Below are 12,765 nucleotides of genomic sequence, written 5' to 3' on the forward strand. Positions count from 1 at the left end.
CCTGGCAGGGAAAAAAGCTGTCTTTTTTAATACTGATAGTCTGAAGCAAAAATGACTAACCTAGTAATTCAGAAAAAGTGCTGCCTTTAGCTATACAGATGTAAGATATCAGTCACTTGATTGACACAATAAGTCATAACACATTTAAACAGATGACATCAGTAATTCATCTCTCTGGAAGAAATAAAAGGATCATTGAAAAATCAATGGAATAATGACAATATAGTCGACAAAAAGAAAACAAACAAAAAACAACTTAATGAAGCCTTTCATGGATTTCTGCTGGAGATTTCCAAACATGTCATTTAAGATAAACACCAAAAAGAAATTGAATACACAGAATTCATATGCTCTCTTTTTTTATTGTTTTCTGTCCTGTGTCAGGAAAACACCATTATGGCTGCTCCCTGAGTTTGAGGTATCAGAGCTCTTCCTTTCACTGGTAGTCTCTGACTTCATGGACGGTGAGGAGACTTGTAGACCACCTTTCGCTTTGGCCCCCGGTGTCACAGAACAGCTCCAGTCTGGTCAAAATTCAAATAAGCTTGTCTCTAATTGATAACTTTTTAAGTGGGATTCTCTTTATATTCAACCTTCTATTATTATTATTTTTGGTTGGTGTTTGATATGCAGTTTTGTATAATTCAAATATTATACAATATTATTATTATAATCTCTAGGTATAGCTATTTACCATAGGTTAAGTATGTGTTGAACTTCTTTATATGAGACAAACCTGAGTTTTCAGTCTGTCTGAATCTTCCAAAGCAGAGATGTATCCTCCACTGCTTCCTTACATTGTCTTTCATCAGACAATAAAACAGGAAGATAAAGAAACCTGAAATACAGTAAAAAGCATAACACTTGTCCAAAGATCCCGTACATTCGCCATTATGACTGCATTCCAAAAACAATATTATCTGTTGTTAAACAAAATAATGCATCCTTATTTCATTCTTATCTGTATGATTGACCTACTATAATCATGAGTACCACTGCATGTATTTGTACCGTATGCACAGTGTTACATATTTTAACTTTCTCTCACATAAGCAGTCCTTGCTGTTACCTTGAAGACTGTTGAGGAGGGAGAACAGGTACAGCAGGGGGGTTTTGGCTGGGCCCCAGGCGATGAAGGTTAGTATCCAGGTAAGTCCCAGCAAGAAGGTGAGGCTGGCCACTACTCTCAGGTCATGCAGGAACCCTTTTCTGCTGCTGGAAGGCTTATTGATCCGCATTTTACGGATCTGTACCAGCACCACCACAAACACGCAGATGTTACAGACCATGACCAGGGTCACGAAGGAAACCACCGTCACATAAAAGGACACCTCATTCTTTAACCAGCAACTGAAGAGGATGAAGAGAAACAGTATAACCATAAAGGTCCATTAACTCCAAAAAGATCATTATAATGACAACCATAAGATAAATAAATTGCCGTCAACACCAACAGACGATAACTTTCTATTTATTCTGATCGTGGCCTTTAGATATGTTTTGCACACACTTTAAAAGTTTTTATTGCTCATCAGCTGGACAGAATTTGCTGTGAGTGATTTTAACTACATCATTGCTCCAACGCCTTCAAAAATATTTTAGGTTTGGCAAATTTGCACATCTCAAAATATGCTTTTGTACGACATCACCAATGTGGAAAATTGCCAATCGTTACAGTGGCCTAGAGAGCTCAACGTTCTGCAACTTCAGAAAACACATGCAAATAGAAAAAGCACCAGCAAATTAAGGAAACATCTTCATCAGTTTGACAGCACATGTGCTGCAAATGCTCACAACACAAACACAGAAACACGCTACAAATACAGTGCTTACAACATAACCAAATAGACAAATGCACAAGTAGCACAGACCACAACAAAATTACTCCAAAAAAACGAAAATTAACCATGTTTTTTTTTTTTTTTTTTTGCTGTATTTATTACCATTTGTATAACCACAGTTGTAATATACTAAAACTATAGTTAGTGTAGTAAATCCATGGTTAATTTGTGCATGGTATAACTATAGTAATCAGTTTTTGTTTTTATTTATTGTATTTATTAATTAATTAATTTCAATAGTAAAACCATAGGCTACGTTTAATTTTTGTAAGGGAAGTTGTAAAGTAAGTTAGCCAGCTTAAGAATTTGTTTGTGTTGTGAGTATTTGCAGCACGTTTCTGTTTTTGCAGCGTGTTTCTTTGTTTGTTTGTGTTGTGAGTATTTGCAGCACGTTTCTGTTTTTGCAGCGTGTTTCTTTGTTTGTTTGGGTTGTGAGTATTTGCAGCACGTTTCTGTTTTTGCAGCGTGTTTCTTTGTTTGTTTGTGTTGTGAGTATTTGCAGCACGTTTCTGTTTTTGCAGCGTGTTTCTTTGTTTGGTTGTGTTGTGAGCATTTGCAGTGCATGTGTTGTCAAATTGATGAAGATGTTTTCTTAATTTGCAGGTGTTTTTTTTTTATTTGCAGGGCGCTGAGCTCTCTTGGCCACCGTAAATCGTACATTTTTATCACATGAATTTGTAAGGAATTGCAACTTCATGAACTACAGAATCGCAACTAAGTAAAAATACGTTTTCTTGTGAGATCAGATTGCTTGCTCTATGATTAGTAATATTTGTTGGTGTTCACCAATATATGCAAATGTGTATTTTAAATCCTTTTGCTTATAGCACCTACAATGCAGTGGATTCTTGGTAAAGTCCTCTGGAGAGGCTGGTGCCATATGAATTTATATCAATGGCAAGCACTAAACTTACAACCAGCAGAGGTATACCTGCAAACAACAGTTCAAGAATTAACAAACACAAAAATGTTCCTTGATTTTCTTAGTTGTTATGCAGAAATACTCTAGACACATTTAATTCAACTGAAATTACACAGTATAACATTTGAAGATAAAAAAACACAAAACTGCTTGTCTCACCCCATCCAAGTGCACAGAATTTGAGGATGTAAGACGGCACATATGAATTAAAGACCTTGACCAAGGCCAGATACATATTGATTGCACCCAGTCCCATCCAAGTAAAGGTAGCCAGGAAAAAGTAATGTTGAAAGGCTGCTACAGTAATACAGATGGCATTGCTGTTAAAAGAGGCAAGCCAGGAGTTCACCAGGAAGAGCATGTTCAACCCTAGCAAGGCTACGGAGAGGTTAATAAGGATCTTTGAAGGGTAGTCTCGCCTCAGTTTCCTGTGGTAAGAAAACATGCAAAAAAGACAACATTTATTCACAATCAACGTTTATTGACACTATGTTTGGATGTAAACAAACCAATTAAGTCTCTAAGTCTGTATTGTTATTCTGGTTCAAGCGGTAACTTGCAAAGTGTCTATGAACTCACTCAAAGGACAAATAGGTCAACAGTGTGACTCCAAGAAAGATGGAGGATATTCCACTGCCCAGGTACGAGATGATAGTCAGAATCCTTTCGTCTTTCATGCTTATTGGGGTTTTAGAGATATCCTGGAGCACAGATGGGTTCAGGGAAACATGCATAGTGGTTACAATAATCAAAATGCAAATGTTGTGAACATTGCCAGCATTTGTCTTCCAACAACTAATGACCTTTAGTTTCCAAATGTTTTTATAAAACCTTTACTGTTAATTATTATATTGCCTTTGGTAAATATAATGTCATTCATTGACCATTTAGTTTTACACAACCATGAAAATTAGGTAAAACTTTGTGTACATTATAACATTTTTAATTGGCTGTCTACATTTTGGGCAGACAAACTGAACTCACCAGAAGAACTCCAAAATGTGTCAGGTGATCACAGGAACAGGACGTATAAGTGGCATTAGACATCACTGTCTCACATCCTGTATCATTCCACCCACCTTTCTCATCTACGAGACATTCAGTCAACAACTATCATGGGGATATTAACCAAAATTAAGTGCACTTTTACTGTAGACAAGCCTACATTTTGAATTTGAAAGTGTGTATCAAAAAGCTTACTGTTTTTGTTGAAGTCCCAGTAGACACACTTGACAGTGTCCCAGTCCTATAGAGCAAAAAAAAGAGTGTGGTAAAATATTATTATAATGATCAGGCTGTAAATCTGTGATAATGCCAGGGGCTATCATAGTCAATGAATTAGAGCTGCCTCGTTTTCATGAGAAGCTACTGTATTCTTAGGTAGATATTTGTTGACAAAAGATAGCATACATTTGGTAGCTCACATTATTATGGTAACTGTTTACTATAGTTTGTTACAACAGGACAATAAGGATGCTGAAATGAGTTGTGGTTTGTTTTGGTGTTGGCTGATTGTATCCATACAGACCTCTTTGTTTTGGAGATGACGGAGAGTGACCATCACTGGGATCTCAAGGTCGCTTACTGTGGCATTGGTGACACTGGCAGATACTACATAAGAGTTCAGCTTCATGTCAGCTATAGGGTCCTAGATATTAAAAGTCTGCCATCAGAAGTAAGTACTGAAAATGCTGCATATAAATAGTTGAAAACTGCTAATTCCATAGTTTTGCTGTTGTTTACGTAAACCAGGGATCCTCAAATCTGCTCCACGAGATCCACTTTGCTGCAGAGTTTAGCTCTAACCCAAATCAAACACACCTGAACAAGCTAATCAATGTCTTCAGGATCATCAGAAAATCAGAGGTAGATGGGTTTGATCAGGGTTGGAATTAAACTCTGCAGTGCATTGGCCCTCCAAGCCAAGATTTGAGGAACCCTGACGTAAACCGATTTGAAGAGCTTTATTTTTCAGAAAGTGAGAGGATCACACAAGAAAAATGTGATCACCAATTCAATGTATGTTACCTCAAAGAAACCTTCTGTGCCATAAAAATGAAACTGTACACGAGGTCTGGCTCCATTGTTCGGGAAAAAGCTCTCAATTGTATGAGGTAAAGAAATGAATGCTGCAGTTCCTGTGTCTGGATGCACTGTAAAGTTCTTGTCATAAAATATCTACAGAAAAAGGGGAAAAAACATTACAGCATACTTTAAAAACCATTTACCATACATGTTCTCATTTTTCTCTGTATTGATTGTTCCAGGCTGTGAGTACAGGTTATGCCGATATGCACTATGACTATGATTATATGTAACTATGAATGAGTCGCTGAATCATTCACTTAACCAATTCAAAATACTGTTTCATTCAGTAGCACTGCTACAGTTTCAACACTTGAATCTGCTTTGGCTTCATATTTTTTTATTTGGACAAAAACTAGCATGAGTAAATGAACAAAGCAGAAATTTTCCTTCAGCATGGTAAAAATACATGTTCTTGATCTTCATGTACTAGGAGCATACACTGTAAAAAGTGATAAGTTGACTTAACTTAAAAAAAAATTGAGGAAACTCGTTGCCTTAAAATGATCAAGTAAATAATAATTTTTAAAAATAAGTTAAGTGAACCTGACAATTCCCTTAACTTAATTTTTTAAATTATTATTTACTTGATAATTTTAAGGCAAGGGGTTTCCTCAATTTTATTTTAAGTTAAGTCAACTTATCACTTTTTACAGTGTATATGTGATATAAATATAAATGGAACTTTCTGCACCAAAAGCACCATTGAACGAAACAAACAATCATCCTCATCAGCCGATGATCTAAAAAACAGATAGTCCCGTCCACAAGTCACACCACTGAGATGCAGTGTTTACACAGTGTTTTGAGAAAATTAACCTATGAATGGCTTATGTCTTTAATATGGAATAGAAAGATATTATACTTATTATACTTCAGCTTCAATACATACAAAAATGCTGGCTCAATACATTCATATCATTCTTACTTCAAAGTCATTTGGTGGTCATGGCGAGTATCACACCTGACATGTAAATGGTGCTAAAATAACCACTTGTGTCCCATGATCCAATAACACAACACACACAAGGACACAGAAACCTTGTGGTCACAATGGTGTGAAAACACATTCTCAAAGGTACTGTGATAATTTAATATCACACTTCTATTTTCGCTAAGAGTCTAAAGTTTCCATAATGATCTTGGTCTCATGCAGTGTTAGATATACAGTTTCTCTTTGTCTCTCACCTCAGGGGTGCTATCATTCAGTAAAGAGGACACCTCGAATGTGAGGCCATGGAACTGAGAGGTATCAGGGTTGATCAGCTGAAGTGCTAATGAAGGTGCTGTCATGTTATGAGAGTCTCCCTCAAACACCGTCCTGTCTCCCATAAGGTCTGTAATAGAAAGAATTCTACCACACACAAAGACAGAAAGACACAATGTGACTACAGCAGGAAAATATATTAGATATTCAGACATATTTCAGAGATATATTTTTGGACATATTTTCTGCTATACTGAATATGTTTTTTTTTTTTTTTTGGCTCAACCTGAAAATGAAAAAACTTTGGGTTTCAAGAAATATTTGATCCCAAAAATTAAAATTAGCTGAAAATTGACTTGGCCATCCAAGATATAGATAAGTTTGTTCAGTCATCAGAACAAATTTGATGAAATTTAGCATTGAATCACTTGCTCAACAATGGATCATCTGCAGTGAATGGGTGCCGTCAGAATGAGAGTCCAAACAGTTGATAAAAACATCACAAAAATCCTCATGTAATCCAGTCCATTAACGTCTTGTGAAGTGAAAAGCTGAGTGTTTGTTATATATCCATCATTAAGATGCTTTAACTTTACGTTGATGTTTTTATCAGCTGTTATTGCTCCATGAAAAGAGCCATGAAAAAAGCATTATCCATTTAAAATAGTGTGGGATCTTCTGACACCATATTATAGCAACTTGGGCATTATATTTTAATTTCTCTTTTTGTGTCCAGAGATGAAAGAAATGTGTTTGAAACAACGTGAGAGTGAGTAAATAATGATAGAATATCCATTTTTGGTTCAGCTATCTCTTATACTATTTGTATCAAAATATAATCCTGCACAAAGTGTTCTGACCTTTTTGCATACTTACTTGTTGATTTGGGTGGGACTAGTTTTGAAATAAAAGATATCTGAAACAATTTTAGTAATGTCACCAGACAGGTCTGTGGTCAAGGTTCCAACCTCGGTGACCTTGGACAGTTTTTCAAGCACAATGTCCAGCTGAGCATCATTCAGATCGTTTTGTTTATTTAAAATATCCTCAATCATGTCCACAATGTCTGCTGAGTTGTCTGGAGACAGATGCAACATGGAGAATTTTAAAGTGGGCTGAATTAATTGTTTCGGTCTTCTCTGACAAATAAAGACCAATAATGATAACTTACCAGCTGTAACTGTGATATTTTCCAAATCATCAAAATCTGACACTGTTCGAATACACTTGCTCATGTCTGGATGATCCCACACTGCTCTGTCAGTTGCCCCGTATAACTTACTAAATGGAATGAGAAAAAACTGTGAGTCTCATTTAGCCATTTATTAAAGGGTTTGTTCACTCATTTTCAAACAGCTTTGTATTGTTACAATGTTGGTAGTGCAAGTAAATTAACAATGCATATATTTACTAGAAACAATTCTCCATTTATTTGTCAGCTAGAACGTGGTAGCACTTCATCAGACAATAATCACAAATTACATTTTGATTATGTAAAACCAACAATACTATTAAAATATGTTTTCTTTGGATTGTTTGATTACTCAACAGAGAATATAGCTAAATAGACATACATGTCACATAGCCTACATGAAAAAAATCTGTCTCTAAACCTCTCTTTTCTTTATTAGTTGATCTAGACAAGTAGCCTAAATTAAAACTATCCAAAGTTCTGTTAATCCTAAAGCAGTGAAAACTGCATTTCTATAGCCTATTCATCCTCTTCATAGTGTGTCCTCTTGAGGTGTTATTTTTTTTTTTCTTTTTTCCTTGTTTTGTCTTTAGAACTGTACTGCCTTAATTGTTGGTTGTTTGTACTGTTTAATAAAAAAGAAAAATAATCACGATCTAAATCAAACGATTTACGATGCACTCTCCGAAGTCACGATCTAAATCAAACGATTCACGATAGACTCTCCGAAGTCACGATCTAAATCACTCTCCGAAGTCACGATCTAAATCAAACGATTCACGATAGACTCTCCGAAGTCACGATCTAAATCAAACGATTCACGATAGACTCTCCGAAGTCACGATCTAAATCAAACGATTCACGATACACTCTCCGAAGTCACGATCTAAATCAAATGAGTCACGATACACTCTCCGAAGTCATGATCTAAATCAAACGATTCACGATACACTCTCCGAAGTCACGATCTAAATCAAATGAGTCACGATCCACAAGCCGAAGTTATATATATACAAATATATATACATATACATATACATATACATATACATATAGCTACACTCTAAAAAATGCTGGGTTAAATACAACCCAGCACTGGGTAAAATATGGATGAACCCAGCCATTGGGTTGTTTAGACCCATCGGTTGGGTTATACAATTAACCCAACTCTTGGTTGAAAACAACCCAGCAAATGTTCTGTCCAATATTTACCCAGCTCTGGGTTGTATTTAACCCAGCATTTTTTAGAGTGTAGGGGCAATTTAGTAGTTGATGGATACTAGTAGGGACATGTCACTAGCATCACTACTAAATTCTTCATCCTTGTTTGTCAGCAAAGGACTTTTGACAGCTCCTCAGCTAACAACATTTTTTAAAGAATGTTTTGCCAGTGTTTATGAAAATATTAACTCTGAATGCTCTCTGAAGATTCAAAGCATCAAGTTTTTCTTTTAAAAATGTTTTAATTTTTTATTAAAACCCATTTTGGCAGCAGTGAATTACTCCTTTAATGCATTCTCCTGACATCAAGAAAATATTATTTACAAGGTTTTAGAAATGACTGTAGTACAGCTTTTCCCGAGGTTTCTTAGAACTCTTGAAAAGATCAGTTTTATGCAATGGTGACTGGTGTTATATTGCTGTACTGGGAATTAATTAATATTGGCATTGTCAGGAGTCCAAGAAGTATTGTCAAGCTAATTATTCAATTAAAGGATATTGCTTTCCACAAGAAAAAGATAAGGCATATTAATCAGCAGGGCCGCACAGAATTGTTTGTATAGTTTGTGTGCCAAATGACGCAAAGCTAAACATGGCAAACTAGTGTTATCTGAATGTTTTTCCAGGGCCAATGAATTGTATCTATAGAAACAAAACAGTATTTCACTTTAAAAATAGATTCAATGGTGATTACAAAAATGATAACGTCCATAAAACAAATTGGAAATTAGTTTTTTAATACTTCAATAGATTAATTGGCTGATGCTCATATTTTAACAACCTGTGTATTAATTGCAAAACCACTGCACAATGTGTAGTACTTACCAGAACCTTGTAGCAATTTCATTCCCTCTTACACATCCCATGCTATATTTACTTTGAGGTGTCATTTCGGGCCACATGTATATACCATACACTGTGAGCATGGTCTCCTCTGGACAAAGGCCTGGATCTGTAACAATAAAACCGCATTGAGAGACCACACATATATTTTGATTCCATTTCTTTAATTCCAGTATAAGGCCAAAATTACACTGTACTTATATGGCTGATGTTGACTTCACCGGATGGGACAGTGATACTGATGGTAGCATTGGTGTATCCTTTTGTCAAAAGTTCAAAAATCAGCCTCTCTGTTGCTGTGATATTCACTGGTGCCATAGCCTGAACCTGAAAAGTAGTGATGTACCTAAAAAAAAAAATAATTTGAGTAACAAGAAAGCATCTATTTCATCTGCATTTGTGTGTTCCATTTTATGTATTCCATGTTGGGACACTTACTTAGGAGCTCCTTTTATCACAAGATTCCAAACATCCATGTGGCATTTTCCCAGTGTTTGCTGAAGCTGAAGAAAAAAGCACATCAAATACAAAGATATGTGACCCTGGACCACAAAACCAGTCGCTGGGTTATATTTGTAGCAATAGCCAAAAATACATTGTATGTGTCAAAATTATCAATTTTTCTTTTATGCCAAAAATCATTAGGATATTAAGTAAAGATCATATTCCATGAAGATATTTTGTAAATTTCCTACCGTAAATATATCAAAACTTAATTTTTGAAAAAAACTTAAAAGTACTTAATTTGGACAACTTTAAAGGCGATTTTCTCAATATTTAGATTTTTCTGCACCCTCAGATTCCAGATTTTCAAATAGTTGTATCTCGGTGCTATCCCAACAAACCATACATCAATGGAAAGCTTATTTATTCAGTTTTCAGATGATGTATATATCTCAATTGCGAAAAATTGACACTTATGACTGGTTTTGTGGTCCAGCGTCACATATGGACCAAATTACCTTTTATAATATGTGTCATTACTCACCCATTGCTGTATAGTGTGTTGAGGGTCTGTGATGCTGCCACTCATTGTTAGATTGAGATAAACTCTATAAAAAATGTCTCCAAAATCTGGTGAAACATTAGTCATTTAAATGGTTACACTTCATTTTAAGGTGTCCTTGTTACAGTGTAATTATATATTTAACTACTGAGTAATATTAATTAACTGCATGTACTTACTATATGTTTAGGGTTTGTCTTAGGGTTACTTGCATGTAATTATGAATAGTTTATTGTTATTATAAGTACATGTCAAAGTACACTTATAATAAAGTGTTACTAATTAAATTAACTTTTTAAAATACAACATAATATACTTCAAAATATTTACTCATTATTTGACAGAAAATAATATCACTCATTTAAAAGAAACATAAAATAAGGATAATTAACTCAATATGATTCTATATTTTGCACAAAGATTTGTTACCCTCATAAACCCTGCATTAAAATATGTTTTACATAGTAATTGTTTGAGATTCTGGTATATCCACAATGTACAAACCATACATAAATGTGTGCTATGTCATTGTTGAACTCACCTCTGTTTGAAATTAAGCCTGAAGTGATTGAACAGATATTATCCATCGCCAGTGTTTGCGATAATGTGCGAGTTCCTGAAGAACAAAATGTTTTTCATATGAGCTCTTGAAAAGGAATGTGAACTTTTTGTATTTGTTATATGAATTATGGTGAAAAGGCTTCTGCATTATTAAAAGCATTTAATTGGTGAGTTATGAAGCTCTGAATGGCACAGACCTGATATTGTAATATTTGTACTTGAGATTGGTGGAACAGTGGTCAAAGCAGGATTTGAAGTCACGTTAGGAAAGGCAGCTGTAAAATTCAAAACAGTGAGCTTTTTTGTTGGCTGAATCCTCCCCTTCCCACCCCTTACATACAGCTACGTACCTACTGAGAGGATGTTTATAGATGCTGGGTTTGTTTTCAGGAGGATGTTGTTGTAGTTATAGATGGGTATTAACAGCTCCTGGATCATAGACACTGTTTTACTCACATCAGCTGCAGGTATCACTCTCACAAACACCACACAGTCAAACCTAAAACCACAAACATGACAAATCCTCCTTTAGATGGTTTGATATAAACTTGTGACATATATGTGTGTATTGCAGGTGTATGAGAATTTTTACCATTGTTTCTTGGTTGGTGAATTTACAATGCCCTTCAAAGAAGCATAATGTAACATTTATATATAAAACATTGTTATATGATATAGTTTTAGTGTTTTGTAGTGTTAAAAGGATATAAATTATATATGTCCAGTTAATCATGAAAATGTATAGTATATGCTATACCTGAGTTTCCTCCTTATTTTGTCCAGCTCCTGTTTGAGGGCTAAATTTGGGCACTTCTCTTAGACAATACAATAACATAAAAATTACATGGACACCATATAACATCACATGCTTACATAAATAATGCAAGTTGTACAAATATTTGGATATTTATGTATGTTCGTTGGTAAGTTAGTTTAAAAAATAAAATAATTACCTTAAATCTGACAGGGACACAGAATGCACTGATATTTTCTGAGGGAAAACGTGCTTCAGCTGAAATTAAAATGAAAAAGTTTATAAATACTAAAGTGTAAGTGAAAATGTTAAATATTTTATATATATATATATACACACACACATATTATCTTACCCAGATTAAAACAATCTCCTGGATATCATTTTCAGTATTATCATTACTGATATTTTGTGTAATAGTTGTGTTCATTTGAATTTTATATTTTGACGATTCTGAAATTTGGTGAAGGTACAGTTCGTTAGAATGCATTTCATCATATAACACAAGTTATTGTAAAATTCATTCTATATTTCTCACCACAAATAAAGTTGTCATCTGGAATGGGTGGACACTGATAATCCAAATCTTGCTCTCTCCAAGTCACAATATTCCCATCTACACATCTGCATGCATCCAGCTGTTGTGGACTCATCTGCACTCCCCACATACGGAACAAGGACATGTCCCCCTGAAATTCCTTCCCAGTTTCAAAATCAATAGAACCTCCAACAAAATTATGTGACACACTCAAACTCAGGGTACCGTTTGCGGCAAGGAACCTGGGTGACGTTTCATTCAGATGAAATTCAAAAATGTCTTTATTAATGATCACCTGGAAAAGCCTACTATGACTCGACCATGTCAGACAAACTGTGTGCCACTTGTTTTTGGGCATGTCATAAGCAACTGTCCATTTGTCTCCGAAAAGAGAGGCTATTACATTGCCCATATCTCCAGCTAAGCCAAGCTCCACGTGCTGTTGACCTAGACCTTTGTAGTCAAAAGCAGTCCATCCAGAAGTGCTAAGATTTCTCTTGAGGTTGATGCAGACACTCAGTTCCTCTAAAGGTGGGATGATAACTCTTTTATTCAGCTGCCAAACACAGGGCCGGATAGTAAAAGTCTTCTTCAT

At 35.2% G+C, this 12,765-nt stretch overlaps 1 protein-coding gene across 1 annotated transcript; it reads right to left on the minus strand.

The window, feature by feature from the left end:
• Nucleotides 1-360: 360 nt before the first annotated feature.
• On the minus strand, nt 361-12,765 carry adgrg4a (adhesion G protein-coupled receptor G4a; the record flags this gene model as incomplete). The annotated part of the gene is made up of 18 exons (XM_079390646.1): nt 361-524; nt 1,070-1,350; nt 2,676-2,772; nt 2,923-3,191; nt 3,343-3,464; nt 3,748-3,851; nt 3,964-4,009; nt 4,292-4,411; nt 4,792-4,941; nt 6,037-6,202; nt 6,932-7,133; nt 7,227-7,336; nt 9,294-9,420; nt 9,509-9,657; nt 9,750-9,814; nt 11,233-11,377; nt 11,636-11,693; nt 12,171-12,765. 18 exons carry the CDS (start codon nt 12,763-12,765, stop codon nt 361-363), a joined length of 2,970 nt encoding a protein of 989 aa, XP_079246772.1.

This window comes from Barbus barbus (genome assembly GCF_936440315.1).
Source record: "Barbus barbus genome assembly, chromosome: 33".
Taxonomy (NCBI): domain Eukaryota; kingdom Metazoa; phylum Chordata; class Actinopteri; order Cypriniformes; family Cyprinidae; genus Barbus; species Barbus barbus.